The following is a 20,816-nucleotide window of genomic DNA, read 5'->3' as shown; positions in this document are numbered from 1 at the left end:
ATCTGCCCCATCCCTCCCTCCCAAATGCGTGACTCTTCAGCTCCTGCAGATGTACTGGGAGCCTGCAGTGTGCCTGGTCCCCTCTGACCGGTGCCCTGGGGGAGGCAGGAGAAGGCACAGCTTCTTGACCTTGCTGGAAGTGAGCAAAAGGCAGGAAGGTAAGAACTGGCAGATGCTCTGCACAAAGGACAGTGAGGAGTTCAGAGAAGGGTGAGACAGGTCTGTGCCAAGGGGACAGGCTCCCCAGAGGAGCCTGCCACAAAGGCAGGTGGCATTGGACTCAGTTGGAAAGCTGGTCTGACTGCAGCATGGAGTGCAGGCTTTACTGGGGGAGAAGCAGGGAACCGGGTGAGATGGGTATACCGGGCATAGAAGGAGAGTCTCAGCAGAGCTTTTTACAGGCTGTCCATGGGGTCCAAACCCCAAAACCAGGACTTAGGGTCAATAGTGCTCTAAGTTGACCCTAACCCCCTTCACAGTCCTGTTTCCCCAAAGCCCGAGAAGCTTAGAAAACAGCCCACCTGGCTGATTTTGGTGGTCATTGCAGGCAACGTTACTTGGGAGGTAACCCCCAGGCAGGGGAAGGTGCAGGACTGACTCAGTTTCCCATCAGTCCCCTGGGGGCCTATGCGAGAACCAAGAGAGGGGCAGGCTCAGCCAAGGTGCTGTTCACGCACACACAGTCACACACTGCACATCAGGGAATCTTAGAATCATAAGGCCAGGACCTTAGAGGCCAACCTGTGAACCTCTGTGACCATCAGACTCTTCATCTGTGAGAGGAGAACAATGCAAGTAGTAGAACTAAGTGATATTCTGAAAATTAAATGACAAAATGCATGCAGAGTACTTAGCATCATACCTGGCATGAGGTAATGGCTTCATAAATGTTGGCTATTGGTAAAAACATCATCTCTATCCTTCTCGTATTCTGTGCAGGAATCCCTGCCACATTCTCCCTGCGAGAATCTGACCCTCTCCACTGCACCCTCCTGGGAAAGCTCTCTTTAGGTGTTTCCTCATCTGTGAAATGGGGCTGAGATTAATACAATTCTAAATTCTAACTTCCTTGAATCTCTGACTATATTTCCCCAAAACAACTCACATCTCATTAGCTGGGACCACAAATCTCCAGACACAATATGTATTCAGTCTAAATTTACCAACAGTTTGAGTCTCCCTGGCCCCTTCTTTTTTCATGGATCCAGGGTTGGGCCTAAATAACCCCACAGACCTGGACTAAAAGTGCCACCCCAGCCACCAACCTGCCTCCTTAGCGCACTTTTGTAAAGCTAGCACAGAAGCTGCTCCTTTTGGCTCTGAAGATAACGCCAAGGCAGGGGCTGATTTTGCTACTGTAATTAGCAGGGTGGTTTGCATCTGACAGGCTGGGCATGAGGCAGACCCTGGGCGAGCGCCAGGATTTGGCCACAGCAGCACTTCTGGACTCCACCTTCCTTCTACTCAGAGGCCTGCTTGGCTTGGGAAGGGGTACACCATTCTCAGACCTGAGTAAGCATTAGAACCACCTGGAGGGTGTGTTAAAAAACAGTTGCAGGGCTCCACACCTGGAATTTCTGATCAGTAGGTCTGGGCTTGCACTTGAGAAACCTGCAGTTTTAACAAGTTCCCCAGTGAGGCTGGCACTGCTGGTCTGGGGACCACACTTTGAGAACCACTGTCCTAGAGGGAATAGCAGCTGCTGAGAATGGGCCCTGGACTCCGTTATCAGAGGCAGTCAGCATTGGGTGGAGGTTGATCAGGTTGGAAGGGGCGTTGTGGGGCTGGACACAAGCTTCCACTGTGCCTACTTTATTGTAGGAATTCTGCTTGGAAGGAGTAGAGGAGATGGATGTGGGACCACAGGGATTGGACATTGAATCTCCCCAACAGGTGAGGTCAGGGGGGAGATATAAAGACAAGAGGAGCCCCTTCCCCCTTCTTCTCCCTCTCCCAAAGAAAATGAATAAGGCTCTCCCTTCTCTGCATTTCCATAGCTGATTGTTTCATTGCCCTGCAGCTCATTCTGCCTTGTGAAGGTAGGTGGTGGCTGCCTGGATTGTCATAATGTTTTCACCGTTGAGCATCGTGTCTCAGAAATCTCTGTGGGCCCTGCAGCAACCAGCTGGTGCTCTGTAAACTCGGGACAGTGGAAAGAACTTGGGCTTTGCAGGCAGAAGCAAACACACCGGGCTTGGGCCCTCCCCCCTCCGCATCTCCCCCACCCCCTCCCCAAGCCTGGATACTATTCTTCAAACTTTTGGCTAGAAAAGCTCTTCTAACTCATCTGTGACCCAGGGATTACAGCATCTTTTAGGAGGTCCCAGTAAGTTACAGGGTGCTGTGTCCAGCCCAGTGAGGGCTTGATAAGCAATTCTTGGGACTTACTGTCAACTCTTAGTGGTATTGGTTGGATTAACCAATTACACTAGAGGGGGTGCTCTAGGGCTGTGGGGGAGTCAGGATTTAGGGAGCCATTTGGGATCGACCCCAGGGTTTTGGGCTTCTGGCCAGACTCAGTAAGGTTCTGAGTAAACCGCAGGTCCTGGCCAGCCTCCTATGGCTCATACCCGCGACACACGAGGGCCTCTGTCTTCCCCCAGCCCCTGCTGCCCCGGGACCCTGGCCCTTTGCCAGGCTAAGTTTAGCTGTGAACTGCATGGGCTGCCGCCACTCTGTGCGCAAGGGCGGGGGCGCAGAGGGACTTGGGGAGGTTTCCTGCCCGCTTCTTAGCAGGCAGGCAGACAGACAAAGGACCGCAAGGTGACCCGGGTCATTTTCAAAGCCGAGCCCACCCCCTGGACTTTCAGGCTCCACAGGTGGGACAGCCTCTTAGTGGTGAGAGCTCCAGGCCAAGGTGGAGGTGGGCAGCCTTGCACTGGGAGGAGAGGAGCCCTTTGGGGAAAAGTGAGTGAGTGTGTGTGTCCGCCATGTGCATGCACATGCCCATTGTACCACCATGAGACGCTCCCAGCCCCCCACCCCCATGGGCCCCAAACGTCCAAGCCCTGAGTCCCTCCCCTCATTCTTCTGACCCCATGGTCCCCAGGGCTGTGTTACCTATGGCTTGGTTTGGGGAGAGGAAATAGTGGAGACTTGGAATGCAGCCCCATCTGGTGGGCACTAAATGACCATAGCCCATTCCCGCTTGGCCACCCCCTACAGAGTTTAACAAGGAGCAAAATAACAGCTGGGCTCCCATCCCTGGGTTTAAGCAAGGTGGTGAGTCAGAGGGAACTGCAAGTTCCTGCCTCCTGCTGGAACCCTGGGGCTCCAGGAGGATCCAGGGCTCTGAAGGCTTCTCCCCCTTGGCAAGGGGCAGGATGCCAAGGGCAGCAGTCACAGTAGAGCATTTTGTGCTTTTGAAGCACCTTTGAGCATGTGTTCCTCCACGCCCCTTGGAGCTGGGCAGGCTGGCGTGCTTGGCAGGGAGAAAACAGGATGCAGAGGCTGAGGGGAAAGGAGCTGATATTTGTAGGGTGCTGTGCTAAGCACCCAAGCTGTATTCTCTTGCCTAACCCTCATCCTGTTGGAGGAGGGGCTCTTAGCAGCCCCATTTCGCAGGGAAAGCAAGGAGTCCTAATGGAAGCTAAGAAGCCAAGATCACTCAGCAGGAGGCAGAGTCAAGGATCAAGCCCAGGGTGCCTGGTCCTGTAGCGCAGCTCCTTCCATTCCCTCATGCTGTTCCTCAGGCTCCTATCAGTGTTCCTTGAAGGGCCGTCTGTGTGGCCCACTCCTCAAGTTTCATTTCATTCCCAGCTGCTTTTTTATCAGGGGCAAGCAGGTGCCAAGCATTTCTAGACATTCTCTCATTCAAGCCTTGCAATGCAGGTGTTGTTATCCCCATTTTACAGATGAGGTACAAAGATGTTAAAAGATTTGCCCTAGCTGTCTCCCCCAGAATCCATCCGCCTATAACCCCTTGCCCAAAGTCCCACGTGGAGTGGCTCTCTCCAGTCGGTCTGGAGTCCTGATCCTGGTCTGTCCCAGTACAAGGAGGCTGTTACAGCCTTTCACCCTCTGGCAGGCATGAGAATATACTCCAGTATTGCTGTGGAAGCTGTTGGGCAGAGAAGAGGACTTTCCCGTCCTACGGCTTGTGATGGCACCATTCCCAAAAGTGGTGGCACCTTACGTGTAATCACCTGGGGTGGTCAGGGCCGACAGTGCCCAAAGGTGGTTGCCCATAATGTCGGCCCCTAAGGCCCCAAAGCCCCAGAACTGTCTCCTAACTGGCTGCTGCCTAGCATTTCACTGTCAGCACTCCATGCCTTCGTCTTACTGATTCGTGTTATCTGATTCGCGCTAACCAGCCAGCCTCACGAAATTTGCCTCAGACCACCCTGCCTTTTTATAGGTCTTTACATCAATGCATCTCTAATGTAGAAACCAGGGCTGTCCTGTTTCGGCAATTATCTAGCAAGCTGCCCCTTGGCTTGGAGAAGGAAAACTGGCTGTCTGCCTGTTGTTTTCCTCCAATCCATCCCCCTCCACTCTGACTTCCTCTACTTTCTCCTGTGCCCCATTTCCCCCTGAAGTGGAAGGATTTACAGGCTCCAGAGTTCCTCTCTAAGGAATGAATCTGTCTGTGGACTGAATTCTGCTGAGCCTAGACCACCCCCCGCCCAACTCCCTTTCGGTTCTTGCTGGCATCCCTGCTGTGTAATGGATAGAGCTGTGCGAGTCACATCTGAGCAGCAGTCTTGACCTGCGTGTGGCTGGCAGCCAACTCAGGGCATCTGCCTCCTGCCTCTCGCAGGAGACAACCTGCAGAGGTGTTCTTACCTGTTGGTGAATAGCTGCTCCTGGATGGCATTAAGGCAAGAATCAGAGCAGGTGGTTTTCATGGGGCAGCTTCAAGGTCAGGGGCTCAAGCCAAAGGGGATAGGGCTCAGGCATGACCCAGAAGTTCCCAGAGTTGGCATGTGGTGGCACGCACCAGGGGTGTGGTAGAGGAACCCTCTGTGCGCTCTATGTTGTCCAACAACGAGGTCAGCTGAATTGAGTTTGGCCATTTGCACACTCAGCCTGGGTCCCAGGCTGGGAGGGGCCGGGCAAGTATGGAAAGGACAGATTGTTCACTCCCAAGGTTTCTGCCAGGGGGTGCATTGTAAAGCTTATACTATAAGACAATGTGTCAGACTTTGTGGATCCTGTTAAAATGCAAATTCTGATTCAGTATTTCTGATTCAGTATTCTGTCTGGGTCAGGGACTGAGATTCTGCATTTCTAGCAAGTTCCCTGGAGACGTTGCAGCTGCTGGTCTGTGAACCACACTTCGAACTTTTGCCCTTCCGCAACAGTCACTTGAGGCTTAAAAATCTATTTATTTTGTGTGAATCCTTTCACCATCAAAAAGTCATATTTAAAGTTCAGATAACTTGTGAGAAGAAAACCAATGACTTAGTCACTCGGTGGTTATCACGGACACAAGGACATCTGTGTCTGCATTTGAGGTGGGGGCTTCCAGATCAGAAGAAGGGGCTTATAATGGGGAAGCTAAGGACTCCCCCAAACTGCTTCAAAGCCGTTCCCGCTCAGTGAATGTGTGCTGTGCACTGTCCACTGCACCATGTGCTGACCCTGTGGGATACTGACCCTTTTACAAAGAGACGGGACTCAGAGAGGTGAATTAACATGCCCAGGGTCACACAGCTAATCAACGATAGGGCTGGCTTTGGAAGCTGGCCTTCTTGTTCTTGAACACTAGGCATCACTGCACTATGGGAAGATTGCATTCGTTGAGGCCATTCTCTGGAGGGAGAGGTGGCATATTTTATTTTATTTTATTTTATATTATATTTTATATTTTATTTTAATTTTTGACTGTTTTGGTTTCAAGTGATGGCAAAACAAACTCCAACTAAAAGGAGATGTATTGAGTTACATGACTAAAAGGTGGAGAAGTAATGGTTTTAAGCATAGCTGAATCCAGAGGCTCAGACAATATCCTCTGGAACTTGCCCCTTCAGCTCTGCTTTCCTCTCTGTTGGTCTTTCTCAGGCAGACTCCCCATCATGGTGGCTGGAGAACCACCACCACGGCAGGTGTGATCTTGTTCTGTCTTAAACCTGGGCAACAGGGCAAGTCTCCCTCCCCATTGGTCCTCACAGGTCCTTGGTCTGTTTTCCATTGGCTGGAGTTGGGCCATAGACTCATCCCTGAGCCAATCACTGTGGCTTGGGCTGGGGGTAGGGGTACAACAAGCTGATTATCTTGGTCTGAGGTTACAGGCTCACCCCTGGAGCTGCGGGATGGGTTCAGTCCCACCTGAACCATAGGGCTGGGACTGAACAAGCAATGCTTCCTGTCTTAGTCGGCCATGGCTGCTGTACCAAAGTGCTACAGACTAGTTGACTTCAACAACAAAAAGTGTTATCCTGTGGTTTTGGAGGCTGGAAGCCTGAAATCAAGGTGTCGGCAAGGCCACATGGATCTCCCCTGGCTTCTGATGGAGGGGTGGCCACCTATCCAGGAGGGGCCTGGGCTTGTGGAATAACTCAGTCTCTGCTTCTAGCACATGGCTGTCTCTCTCTGTCCAAATTTCTTCTCCTTATGAGGACACCAGTCATATTGGATTAGGGTCTATCTAGTTGAGTCTCATTTTAACTGATAACATCTTCAAAGATCTTGTTTCCAGATACATTTGCAAATTGGAGAAGAGGGCTTAAACTCGTCTTTTGGGGAGACACCGTGCAATCCAAAAGATTTCCCAAAGGGAAACGCAGTGTGGCTGCCAGAAAGAAGAGTGGCTGGGTTGACAGCGGCTGCCCACAACTGTGAGCTGTTTAGCCAATGCTGCTGGCTAGCTGGAAGCACGTGAAGAGATTGCAGGAAGGGGTCAGTAGCTGGGTGGGAGAACTGTAGGAAGTTCACCAGCACTGGAACAGGAGTTGATACCAGGGTCCGGGGAGGAGGTGGGGCTGAGGGAAGCTTGTTGTGATCCCCGGTCTCTCTCTCTGTTCCCAGGAAAGCTCCTGCCATGGCCGTGGGGCTCTTCCGGGTGTGCCTGGTGGTGGTGACGGCCATAATCAACCACCCGCTGCTGTTCCCGCGGGAGAACACCACAGTCCCCGAGAACGAGGACGAGATCATCCGCAAGATGCAGGCGCACCAGGAGAAGCTGCAGCTGGAGCAGCTGCGCCTGGAGGAGGAGGTGGCGCGCCTGGCGGCCGAGAAGGAGGCCCTGGAAGAGGCGGCTGAAGAGGGGCAGCTGCAGAACGACAACCGCGTGGCCTGGGACCTCTGGAGCACCCTCTGCATGATCCTTTTCCTGATCATCGAGTTGTGGCGGCAGGACCACCAGGACACTCCCTCGCCCGAGTGCCTGGGTGGCAACGAGGATGAGCTGCCCAGCCTGGGAGGCGCTCCCCTCCGGGGCCTCACCCTGCCCAACAAGGCCACACTGGGCCACTTTCATGAGCGCTGCATCCGGGGTGCCACCGCTGATGCCGCCCGCACCCGGGAGTTCGTGGAAGGCTTCGTGGATGACCTGCTGGAAGCCCTGAGGAGCCTCTGCAACCGGGATGTGGACATGGAGGTGGAGGACTTCATCGGCGTGGGCAGCATGTACGAGAACTGGCAGGTGGACAGGCCGCTGCTGTGCGACCTCTTTGTGCCCTTCACGCCCCCTGAGCCGTACCGTTTCCACCCAGAGCTCTGGTGGTCCAGCCGTTCGGCGCCCCTGGATCGCCAGGGCTACGGCCAGGTCAAGGTGGTCCGAGCCGACGAGGACGCGCTGGGCTGTATCTGTGGCAAGACCAAGCTCGGGGAAGACATGCTGTGTCTCCTCCACGGCAAGAAGAGCAAGGGGCGGCCCGGCAGCGAGATGGAAGACCTGCTGTGCGCTAAAGACTCCCAGTACCTGGACACGGTCCAGGTCATGAAGTGGTTCCAGACAGCCCTCACCAGGGCCTGGCACCGCATCGCCCACAAGTACGAGTTCGACCTGGCCTTTGGCCAGCTGGACACCCCGGGGTCCCTGAAGATCAGGTTCCGCTCAGGGAAGTTCATGCCCTTCAACCTGATTCCTGTGATCCAGTGTGATGACTCAGACCTGTACTTTGTCTCCCACCTCCCCAGGGAGCCTTCCAGGGGAACCCCAGCATCCGGTACCGATTGGCTCCTGTCCTTTGCTGTCTACGAGCGACACTTCATCAGGATGACATCGAAGGCTCTACCGGAGGGTGCATGCCATCTCAGCTGCTTGCAGATCACCTCCTTTCTGCTGTCCAAGCAGAGCTGCATGACCGGCCCCAGCGGGCTCAGCACCTACCACCTGAAGACGGCCCTGCTGCACCTGCTGCTCTCCCGGCGGGCCGCCGACTGGAAGGCCGAGCAGCTCAATGCTTGTCTGCACGAGCTGCTCCACTTCCTCGAGAAAAGCCTGCTTGAGAAGAAGCTCCATCATTTCTTCATCGGCAACCGCAAGGTACCCGAGGCCATGGGACTGCCCGAAGCCGTCCGCAGGGCTGAGCCTCTCAACCTCTTCCGGCCCTTTGTCCTGCAGCGAAGTCTGTACCGTAAGACTGTGGACTCCTTCTATGAGATGCTCAAGAATGCTCCAGCCCTCATTAGCGAGTATTCCCTACATGTCCCCTCAGACCATGCCAACCTGCCCCCCAAAGCTGTCATCTTGTAGAACCAGAGGGCTGGATCGCCAGGCATCCCGGCGCATCCATGTCGCTGGCATCCTACCACGTCCACGCCCTTGGGAGCATCTGCAGGTCCTACCCTGGAAAAATAGCAGGCGTGGTTGGAAGGCTTGGCTCACCTTGCTGGGAAAGTTGGGTCCTATGAAGCAGAGGAAACCAGCAGCTGGTTTGCTTTCATGCCACTGGAATCTGTTGATGAAGCTTTTATTTGGGCTTGGGGACTGGTCGTTTGCAGCTTACTTTTGAATCACCACGAATGGCCAAGATGATGACAAAACACTCTATGGACACCCAGTTAGAGAGACCGTTCAAACACTGATTTGGGTGTCATTGTTTTTATATCTCATGCCTAGCCTTTACTTGAATTTCAGAAGAGGATGTTCAAGAATGCTCACAGGGACCCATGTTAAGGGGGGCCCAACACCCCTATTCCCAGTAGCCCTGGACGCCAGTCATCTGCAGCCAAAGCACTATTAGGGTCAGATGTGGGAAATTACAGCCTTTAATTCACATCCTGCATGGCAGCATAACAATAGAAGTCCCGCTGTGGCTGCCATTTTTTTATTTTATGTGGAGAAAAGACCTGGTAGAGATTCAAAGTCCCAGAGGGCTGACGTGTCTTTTATACACAAATGGGTACTTAATGGCAGAGAGAAGTTTGAAGCTGGTTGTACCTACTGCAGCTACGCTTCTCACTCAGGGCGCACATCCTTCTTCCTGCCCCTTTCCCCCAGTGTGCTGGGTCCCAAGCACCGTGGGTGCCACACCCATGCCATGCATAAGCTTTACTCCTCTTTATTCTCTCCACAGCATGGTAGGGGAAGGGTCAATGTTGAATGGTAGAAGCCAGCCTAGAGAAAGGGAAGCATGATAGGTGGGTGCTAGGGTCTGGCTGGCAGTGTGCCCTCTGATGCCCAGTTTGGAGAGGGTTACAGAGCTGAGGGGGTGAGGGATGCCATGGTCCTGTGTGTTCCTCAGGGCCCAACCCCAGGGTAGGGGGTGCTTAGACGCAAGAGCTGCTGTGGAAGCCAGCTCTGGTGTGCAGGTCCCCAGGCTCCCTCTGTCCTCCACTGCAGCTGGCCTTTCTGCATGGGCTTTGTTGGCTCCATAGATAATCTAGGCCTGGAGAACCTGGCAGAGGCTCTGCTGGTGAGGAACACGCAGGGACAGCTCAGCCAGCCACCCCCCAGGCCTGGGAGAGGCTGCCTCAGCACTGCAGAGGGGGGCGTCACAGTGGTGCCTGCCATCTGAGCCATGCACTGTCCCCAGGCCTGGCTCCAGGAGGTCCAGGAAGGCTCTCCCCCACTCATGGTTTCACTGACCCTCTGGGGTATCCTCTCTTGGCATCAAATTGATTACCTTAGCAACCCTTGCAGAGAGCCAGGAAGGAAGCAAAGAATGAGGAACGAGACTTTGCCATCACCAGCACATTTATGCTCCCAGATGACGTGTGCCTAATTCAACAGAGGTGTCCAGGGCTCATCATGAACTAGAGAAAGGAGTTCCTTCCCCCGTCTCCTGGTGTGGTCTCACCTAGACTCAGGAAATTTGAGAAGATGGACAGTTTGCTTATAGGGTTCATTCATGGTGATGAGACTAGTGTGATCAAGGCACTGACTCCTGTAGGAGGCCTTTCCCATGCGGACTGAGGTCAGACTGGGCACGTGCATGAGTCTGCCCTCCCCCAGCCCCAGTGTCCATACGCTCCAGGGAATGAAACTGCCCACATCCATCTCTTAACAGCAGCCCCGAACCCCCATTCCACTGGGATCCATTTCCAGAATCGGGGTGAATTTCCTTATTTATTATGACCTGTACCTTTCCTGCCCCATTGTGCTTTGAAGAGACCCCAGCAACCAAGAATCAGCCTTCAGAAGCCAAGGCCAAACCTGAATCTCCTTTGGCATTCCTCTTTGCCGCCTGCAAAAGTTCACTGAAAAAAAATAGCTTTTGGCCTCTTGTTTATACAGAGACAACAGAATTCAGTGGGGAAATGGGGATCTTTTATGTACCAAAGCTGTTTCTGAAGCAGAACACAACGGGGCTCTTTGCAGACACTTGGTGTCTTATTTATATTAAAGGAAGAATTAAATTCTTGCAAGGAGTAGAAATGGTCGTGGTGTTTGTTTATGACTTCAGGAAATCTATGGCAAAGTCGGGGAGGCAGAGGGTGAATTTTCCGTCGGTAGGAGGAAGTTTTCACTCCCTTTTTATTTTTACACTTTCAGGAAACAAACAAACAAAGAATATTTCTAGCCTGTCTTTGAGACAGCTTTTGTGCAGCCTGCCTAGTTCCAGAAAGGGCTTTTGAAAGAAAACTACAGGGTAGATTCCAACAGAAGACCTCATTTCACAGAGCTCATGTGTGCAAAGAAATGTGGGAGCGGAAGGTACTGGGAAGCTTTTCCTTTTTGAGGGGGTTGTATTTTAAATGGAAGAGTTCTAGTCCTTTGGGGCCCTCTGGCCTTTTACCTAAGGACAGTCTCAGCCCTCCTTCCCCACCGAGTCTCTTTCTTCCCAAGGATGCTTGACTTTATTCAGCAAGTTATTTGCACACTTGCTGTGCGAAGTGCCCAGCACTGCACCTCTTGGCCGGGGTGAAATGAGCTGGGTGGCCCCAAGGCTAAGAGATTGGTTATGCTATGGGGAACCCTATGTGCTCCTCTCTGTGCCCCCTTGAAGTGCAGCCAAGGTCCAGAACCTATAAATCTGTAATCAGGTGTGTCTGAAACACCTGGAGAGCTCAGTCAACTGCCCAATTGTGGATGGTACAAAGTGGCCAACATCCTCTTCCGAAGTGGCCAGATATGGCTGCTTGTAAAGCTCTCAGGTGACTGATGGCACCCCTAGTTGAGCATGACTTCTTACTTCCTTTCCACATGGACAGCTTTCCCTACAGAGCCATGGGAAAATGGACCTTGGGGAAGCCATCCAGCCTGCTTGGGATCTATAGGCTGAGCAGACTCAGCGCCACCACCGGCTTCTGCACATGTGCCCACACATGTGATATGCGAAGCAGAGAGAGGTTACGAGAGGCCGAAGATAGTGAAGCCAACAAGGACAAGTTATGGTAACGAGGTAGAAAAATTATCAGAACCAAGCCTGTGTTCTGGGTGGACATGGTAAAATTGCTACCCAAGCATTCTCCTGTGATACACGCCACAAGGAAGACCAAAGCACAACTGGTGGGTTCAAAGAGAAGACTGATTTGGGCCTGTTTCTGCAGGTGTGGCTCTGGACTACACACTTCAGTTTCCCCTGGGTGCAGGTTCCTGGGCCACATCACAGACTGGAGTGGAGTCTCGAGTTGGGCACAGGAATCTGCATTTGCCAAGTTCCCCAGGTGATTCTGAAAGTCCAAGAACCACTGATAACTGGGGGCAATGAGGGAAGGCTTCATGGTGGGGAGTGCTGATCACAGAATAAGGCCCAGAAAGCATGAGAGTAGGTTTTGAGTAGCACCTACCACGGGCCAGGCTCCCTTCTAAAGCATTTATATATATAAACTCTGATTCCCATGCCAGCCCTATCAAGTGATGCTATCACTATCCTCCCCGTTTGCCAGATGAGGAAACTGAGGCACCAGAGGGTTGAAGTGACTTGTCCAAGGTCATGTGCAGGTTGCAAAGCCAGGATTTGCCCCCAGGCCATGCTGATATATACTGAGAAAAGAAGGCAAATGGGAATGGAAAGGTGGAGGGGGCCTACATCACACAGTCTTAAAACCCTAAGCTAAGGTAAATTTGGACTGAATGCAATAAGCAGTGGCAAACCATTGATGATTTCTGAGACAGGATTTATCCCAAAACTATGGAGTCGTTATGTGTTCAGCACCGTTAGGTGCTTCGGGAGTATATGGTCAGCTTCCAGAGTGAGGTTAATGGCCACTATGGCAGTGGTCAGTGAGGTCCAAACTTAAGTCACTCTCTGGCCTGTGATTCAGAATATTCTCATGCTCCGTCTAGTCTCTGTCTCATGGGAGAGAGCCGGAAGGTTGTTTGATTTGACCGGGGAACTGCAAGCAGAGACGGCCAAGAACCGTAAGACAAAGGAAAATGTGTGCCCTCAACTAGCCTCTTGGTGCCACTGCATCCTCTTCTTCTGCCTTGCACCGCCCCCCCCAATTCCCACCCCCAGCCCCCCACGGTTTAGAGTTCTCTTTTCTCATGCCATCGGAAGATAGCTTGTTTTTATTTATTTTTTAATTCAATAAATATTTACTGAGAGTCAACAAAGTGCCAGGTTCCATGCTGGGTTCCTGAGACAAAGCAACAAGTGAAAGTGAAGCCAGCAGCTAGTAGGCTCTTAAAATACATGATAAAAATTAGATGGTAATGTAGATTTTATTAATTAGTAACTCACTGTCTAGTTATGGAAAGATGACAACTATTAATGGGAAGTAAAAGGCTAAACAATGCTGAAGTAAGTCCAGGTCTACAAACAGTCAGAAAATTAGATACAATTTTAAATGCTGGCTTGTTCAACTATAACCATGTCACAGGTTTGCTCATAGTTAGGTGATTAAGTATCAAGTATTCTAAGCTGTAGTGAAGACTCTAAACCAGTGGTCTTCAACCTAGCTTCTTCTTAGACAACCTCGGCAACTTAAAAAAGAAAACACTGATGAATGGGTACCAGACCAGACCACTAGAGTTAGAAGAAGCTTGTTTGTTTTTAAGCTCTTAAATGAACTCATATTTTGAAAACATATTCGACCAGTGACAGAGGAATTAAATATAAAGTCTCCCGCTTCTGACTTCCCAGTCCAGTCCCCAGTGATAACCAATATTCAGTTTCTTGGGTATCCTCCGTTTTAGTTTTCTAGCTGCTAAAACATACCATGCAATGGGATGGTTTAATCACAGGAATTTATTGGCTCATGGTTTCAGAGGCTTAGAATGCTTGCTTCCTCCCAGGTCAGGATCTTCTGACTGGCCAGCAATAGATACTTGGTCCTTGGCTTTTCTGTCACATGGCAATGCACATGGTGGCATCTGCTCCTTACTCTTCCAGGGTCTGTTGACTCCCAACTTCTGGCTGTTCCCTGTGGCTTCTCTCTCCATCTGATGTTCATGCTCCTTACAAAGGACTCCAGCAACCCACATTACAGCCCCAGCCTGACTCAGGCCACACCTTAACTGAGGAAACATCTTATTTGCACGAGAATGTGAACCAAGAGCACAAGCATGTCTAACTTTTGGGGTACACAACGCCTTTCAAAGTTTTTCTAGTTATATCACATGTGTGTATGTATTCCTTTTGTTCTTTTTTTACATAAATGGCATCCTATCTAACTTGTCTTGAACATCTTTAGATGTTAGGCTCTGCCTTAATCTTTAAAATGGTGACTTAATATCTCACTACACATTCTCTCATTTACCCAACCTCTCCTACTGAGAACACTTAAGTTATCTCCACTTTGTTTTTTTGCTATTGTAAGTAACACTGCAGGGAACATCTCTGCACACAACCTGTTATGAAGTAACTGCCCCTCTCCTGGTAGTAGCTATGCTCTGTACTCACAACTTAGCTGTATACAGATTTACCACTGATTATCTTACCGTAAGAAGAAACTATTACCCGGGATTTACTCAATCATTATGATTCAAGAATGAGGAAAAAGCCTATAGCCAAGTACTAAGTGGCAGCATGTGCTCTCCCCGGCAGGTGTGTGAACAGAAGTATAAGAAAAAGGCTCTGTTCCCAAGGAACACGCTCTAGTAGGAAGACAAGACTAATGGCTGCAAAATAAGCCAGGGATCAATGAAAAGTGGTAAGTAATTGAAGGTGAAATTATGTGGCTGTGGTGCCTGCATGAGGGGAGTGTGGAAAAGCCAGATGAGGTTTAAGTTTCAGCTGTACCAGATTTAGTTCCCTTATATACCAGAAAATGCAAAGAGCCTCCCTGGAGAAAATCAAATCAGCACAATTGTCCTGTTCCCCCAAGTGTGCTCCATTCCTCTCAGCCCAAAGCTCGTTTATTTCTTCCTGAACAGTGCAGGCTCCTGCTTTATAGGTGAAAATGACATTTTCCATCCCTTTGATGTTCCTCTGCAACCCCACAAAGAAACCAGAAAATAAAACTGTCAACAAAAAAACGATCTCCCAGCAAAACAGAACCATATAAACTTCAGAGATATTGAAAGTCTTCTCTTCTTCCTGGGGAAGGGGGGGGGGTTCTTCTAAAGTACAAGATTTGCAGGACAGGGGCAGGGTAGGGAGTTCAGGAGAGTTTGATTTCATCTATTTCTTTATACCCCATGGAACAGTGATATTTTAGGTTTCTTTCAGGGTAACACTTGTTTAAAATAGAAATAGAAAGCAAAAGCCCAGTTCCTGTCGCATCTCACAAACAGCCCTTCGACCTTTCTTCCCAGCCAGCCAGAGATGACTCATGCAGCCCCCGCGGCCTTGCTGCCCACCTGTCCCTGGAGAGTGGACTGAGCTATGGTAGTCTGAAGCTCTCCTGGGACGGTGGTTGAACCCCAACCGATTCCAAAGCTGCAGCTAGTGCTGAGTCAGCCACCCAGAGGTGTGGAATTTCCAGGTCATCCCCAAGATTCCTGAGCCAAAGACAACTGGTTACTGCAGACATACCCCCTACGTGGGAATCAGGACCTAACCAGACTATGGCAGGCACCTTAAGTAGGGCCAAGTTCAGAGCCCGGGCATTCAGCCTCCTTAATATCCACAGCTTTGCCCAGGAGGATTCCTAAGACGCCCTCTCCACACATTCGTTTCCTCCTCACATCATTTTATAATCTGGCCAGGCAGGAAAGCTTCTGAAGCACCAGAACAAGAGGCTTCAAGCAGCAAGCATGCACAGCCTGAATGTTTATTGATCCAGAGTCCTAAGCCCTATGCCCTATGACCTCTGTCCTGTGACTGTCTGACCACTCAGTTGGAGGCCCACATGTGAGGTCCTTCCCTCCAGGTACCCAGAATTCTCCCATAACAAAGCTGGTTCAAAGGCCAATTAAACTGAGACTCCAGACACACTATAGGGACTAAGTGCATAGGTACTAAAAGCTTGGGCTCAGTGTTCAAATCCCTGCTATGCCATGTCATGGTTCGGCAAGTCTTATAAATTCGGAGCCTCAGTTTCTCCAACTATAAAATGGGAATAATACTGCCCACCATTAAGGAGATTAAATGAAAGGACACATGTGAAGCATTTGGCTTATGGCCTAATAAATAACAAGCTCAACAATAAAAAGTGGCAGCAATCATTAAGGAGCTCCTTCTAGCCAAATCCCTACATCCCCCACAGATGATGAGACTGTCCCACAAGTGCCTGTTTCCACTGCACTTGATCTTGGGTAGGTGAGTCTAGCTTCTTGGGGGACTCAGCACACAGCCTGGGATCTGCAGGAGCTGTTATCTCCAGACCTACCTTAGGGCCAGGCTCCCCCTGGGTCTGTTCATGGAACTCTTCATGGAACTGACCGGAGGAGGTCAGCAATACTGACCTCAGATTAAGGGAGCAGAGAGGGGTCTCTGCCTTGACTCTTCTGACCCCTTTGCTCCCTTAGTCCCTTAACTGGAGAACAGCCGGAGCCTAGACCAGCAGTTGACATAGCAATAACAGAGCCAGCAAGAGGGTACCAAGCAGGACATCCTGCCTTCTCTGGAGGCACAGGCACCTCTCTTGGACAGCAAAGGGGAGGAAAGGACTGTGGCAGCTGCCTTCATGATGGAAGGGGTCCAGGTTCTGTCTTCCATCCATTCGGTCAGTCATTCGTGCAATCTGAATGCACGCATTTGCTCACTCACAAACCATTGAGCAGTTATCACTACTATATACCAGGCACTGTGCCTGGTGCTAGGAAAACAAAGTCAAGTGAGACTGTTCTTGCCTTGAGAGAGCTTCCCATCTAGGGAAGGAGCAGAAGAGGGAGGCAGGGGAGGGCCAAGCCAAAGCAGTGCTGGCAACAGCAGGCAGAGGAGTGCGGCGTGAAGAGCACACATGCTCTTGGTTGGCTGCCTGAGGACAAACCCCATCTCTGCCCTTTCCTAGCTGTGTGACATCTGGGCAAGTTACTATGGTGAACTTGTAAAAAGCTTGTGGCTGCCCCTCATCTGTACCCCCAATCATGTTTTTCCACTTTAGTCTTATGATCACAAAATTTGCCTCAATTTACCCATCTGCAAAATGGTAGCAATTAGTACTTGCCTCATCAGGTTGTGAGGTAGAGGTAAGATATGTAAAGTGTCTTACATTATAGGAAGCACTCAATAAAAAGACTTATTATGGGTCTGACTTGACCCCAGGTTCACTCTTCCACAACCCGAAACCCTGCAAATCTTCCACAGCAGAGCTCCAGCTAAGTCATCTCTTGGCTCCCAGGTTAAGCAGGCCCTGTTGCCACTGCATCTGGGAGGCCTATGTCCCCCACACCCCTGCCATCAGATTCTCACAACTGTTGTTCCAGATAAAGCCCTCTGAAAGGAGGAGGAGGCCTTTGTGTTTGGCAAATGAATGGCCAGTGACTATTTTGGAATAGAATTTTTGAAGTACCTCCTGTCCTTATCATTTATAGGGTTCCTCATTATTCATTCTGGTACCTTCCTCCTATGGCAGAAATGCACAGAGATGTGCAAACACACACACACACACACACGTACTTCCTCTGAGAGAATTTCTACACCCCTGGGCACAACCCAAATATTCTACAGCTTTGAAATCATAAATGCAGACTTAGCAAAGGTGGTTCTGGCTAATAGGTATTTGTCCTCCTCACTTCCTACCTGTAACTGAGAAATTAGGATTTAGCAAATGATTATGATTACTGAATCATTATATAGATATTTCTCTTTTACTTTTTGGTGTATTAGAAAAGCCAGAGGGAAATGCCTGATATTACTGTACTTTGGCCCAGCTGCCTTGATGTTTGGTAATGATTGTATAATTCTATAGCCTTTACCTTGTGACTGTAAATAGCTTGTGACTGCCTCATTTGTGCCCTCAATCCTGTTTTTCAACTTTAGTCTTATGATCACAAAAGACAGCCCCCTAATGTTTACTGATGAAGGAACTGGAGTCAGCCCAGAACGAACCCTTCCCAATTCCTAAACTATCTTGCTAAGCATGTAATCAATCTGCACATGCTCAGTTATGAGCTCATGTCTAACTACGTCATCTAGAACCATTGTGCTTATCCTAAAACCTGTCCGTCTCTCTCTTTTTTTTTTTTGCAGGAGCAGGCACCGGGAATCAAACATGGATCTCTGGCATGGCAGGCGAGAACTCTGCCACTGAGCCACCGTGCCCACCCCACTCCCTGTCTTTCGATAATATAAAACTTATCAGAGTTACTGCAGTTTGTGAGGAGAAAGTTTTTAGACCAAGAGGCCATCTGATTTCCTGCTTCACGCTTCGCAATAAACTCCCTTTGAAACCCTGGTGTCTCAGGAATTGGTCATTTGAGCGCATTGGTACAGAACTCACTGCTTTTGATAGCTACCCAACCCTCTTCCAGGCTCGGCTCTCCTCTGCTGCTGGGCAAAGCACCCCCTGCTGCTCAGCGGTCCCGGGGGCATGGGGCAGCACCATCACTGAGCTCGCCACTGGCGCTCTGCACTCCTGGAAGTGGCTCTTTCCTGCTTGCCCCTCCAGCTGGGAGCTGACTGATGGATTGACCATGCTCTCTGGAGGGAGGCTGTCTGCTAACGACAACGTGGCCTGTTGTCCTTGCTGCCTGCAGGGGGGCTTCTGCTGGGTCCTGGGGAAGAGAAGGTAGGCCTGAGGGTCCCACAGCTCTTGTCTATGGAGCACGTGTGAAACCACCCTTTAGCACTATCCTGGGGGATTTTGTGTCCCGGCCAGCACCCAGCACCATGCCTGCGGGCATGTCAAATCCCTCCCCATTAGGACATAACCGGACTCCATCTGGGTGAGTCCTTGTTCGGAACCTCCAAGGAAGGAAGTTCTTACAGCCCCCTCTGGTCGTCTGTTCTAATATTAATGGTGTCTATTACAAATAGACGGAGGCTCGTTCAAATGCTGCTGTTTAAATTAATATCCTGTCTTTCCAATCATCAGGAGAAAGAGAATGACTTAAATCCTTAGGTTTAAAAAGCTTTCATAATCCTGGTTCTGTGCAAACTTTTCTCCATTAGTGGCATGCTCATTCAGCTCTTCTCTTTATATTCCAGTAAGTTACATTGTTCCCACCTACAATATAAAAAAAATCCTTGCATACCTTGTTTGGGGTAAAAAAAGCTTTTGTAAGATATGGACTAATTTTTAAAAGTGATTATCCCTGGGACATGTGATAATGGAAGACTTGTTTTTTTACATTTTGTATTTTTTTTTAACCTAGACGTATCATTTCTACCCTCCTTCTCACCCCACCCCCTACCACATACAGAATATAATAAGTATTTTAAAAGTTCTTCATAGCACATTATTTAATTGCCTCTTTCCTTCTCTTCTCCAGGCTAAATCCTTCTAGTTTCATACAGAGGTTGGCAATTCAGGGTCCTTTGTAGGTCCGACAGGGGACATAAATGAGTAAGGAGGAGGAAGTGTCAGTGCAAGTATCAAAGACCCCAGCAAATTGCAGAGAGCACACCTAGCTGAAAGGCATTCAAATCCCAAACTGAGCCATGGGCCACCAGTCTGCAACCTTTCCCCCAAGTGTTGTTCTCCTTATTTTATTTTCTGATTCTTTGAGCTGTCTAAATTAACATGCGGTACCCCAAACGAGAATACCTTTCATTTTAGTCACAAGAGACAACCATCATCTGATGTGTCAAAAGCAGTTTTGGATAAATTGGGGAGATGGAAATACTAGTGGTCAATGAGAGGGAGGGATAAGGGGTATGGTATGTGAGTTTTTTCTTTTTTCTTTCTTTTTCTGGAGTGATGCAAAAGTTCAAAAAAATGATCATGGTGATGAATAAACAACTATATGATGATATTGTCAGCCATTGATTATACACCATGTATGGAATATTTGTTTGTTAAGAATGTTTGTATGTTGTTTTATTGGTAAAGATTTTTCTTTTAAAAAAGCAATTTTGTCCATGCCCAACTCTCTAACACACAGAATTTATAGCTGTAAAGGCTGAACAGTCCCTTAAGTCCTATGAGTGGTCACAGGAGACGGTTCTCCTCTTCCTTGACAAAGATCCCATGGGAACAGTGATTCACATACTTCACTCTGTCTTGGCTCGGTACCATGGCAACAGGGCACCACATCCTGAGCAGATGGCACAGCAGACTGCCCCTCCTGTGCAGTTCCTGTTCTGGCAGATGGAGCCACCTCACCAAGCAGGCTTGCTCCTATCCAATTGGCACAGAGTGACACCTGGTGTTCTAGTTTGCTAGCTGCCAGAATGCAACACACAGAGATGGACTGGCTTTTAATAAAAGGGGATTTATTTAGTTAGATATGTATAATTCTTCAGAGGAAAGGCAGCTAACTTTCAACTGAGGTTCTTTTTTACACGGGAAGGCACAGGGTACTCTCTACTGGCCTTCTCTCCAGGCCTCTGGATTCCAAAAACTTTCCCCAGGTGATTCCTTTCTGCATCTCCAAAGGCCTGGGCTGAGCTGCAAGTGCTGAGATAAGGTATGCTGAGCTGCTTGGGCTGTGCTAAATTGTGCTTTCTCATTTATGCTTTCAGCCAATTAAATCAAACATCATTAGTTGCAGCAGGCACGCCTCCTAGCTGACTGCAGATGTAATCAGCAACAGATGAGGTTCACATGCCATTGGCTCATGTCCACAGCAATAGAACTAGACACCTTCACATGGCCAAGTTGACACCTGAACCTAACTACCACACCTGGTAACTATTTACATGGGTCAAAATACTCCCAGAGCCGACAGATGGCAGGGCTGGGCTGGGATGAAGGGAGGAAAGACGGCTGGTGTGGGCAGAGTCAGAGGTAGGGGCAGCAAGCAACTCCTCAATGAAAGCAGACTACTCAAAGCATCACTCCTGCCTCTGCCTGTTATTTGAGCATGGCCAGGAGGCTGTGGAAGATTCAGCATTGAACAAAGCAGAAATGATCACAGGCAGATCCCTAAAGTGAGATAATATGCATTGGACAGACTCCACCTACAACAACAGGGAGGTGGCAGAATCACCCAGCTTAAGGCACTTGCTGCCACAATGTGGTGCTGCCTGGCCGAGCCAGCAAAGTGGCTGAAT

The 20,816-nt window shown here is 49.8% G+C and overlaps 1 protein-coding gene across 4 annotated transcripts in view; it reads left to right on the top strand.

Moving 5' to 3' along the window:
* The window catches only part of ITPRIP (inositol 1,4,5-trisphosphate receptor interacting protein), a 34,836-nt gene extending 16,520 nt beyond the window's left edge, over nt 1–18,316 (top strand). For 2 of the 4 annotated variants that reach the window (XR_013161721.1, XR_013161720.1), the window contains exons 2-4: nt 6,970–11,044; nt 14,322–14,427; nt 17,859–18,315. Coding sequence is in view for 1 of the 4 variants with exons in the window: in XM_077125947.1 (XP_076982062.1) it covers nt 6,983–8,641 (1,659 nt within the window). In the remaining 3 variants the exon portion in view is untranslated. Of the gene's footprint in view, nt 1–6,969; nt 11,536–14,321; nt 14,428–17,858 lie in introns of those variants that run through there. The other 2 variants (XR_013161722.1, XM_077125947.1) reach the window with 2 other exon arrangements.
* Nucleotides 18,317–20,816: the final 2,500 nt, after the last annotated feature.

Source organism: Tamandua tetradactyla, chromosome 13, assembly GCF_023851605.1.
Source record: "Tamandua tetradactyla isolate mTamTet1 chromosome 13, mTamTet1.pri, whole genome shotgun sequence".
In the NCBI taxonomy this organism is placed as follows: domain Eukaryota; kingdom Metazoa; phylum Chordata; class Mammalia; order Pilosa; family Myrmecophagidae; genus Tamandua; species Tamandua tetradactyla.
Note: the sequence above shows the minus strand (reverse complement) of the source record. Positions and strands in the feature narration are given on the sequence as shown.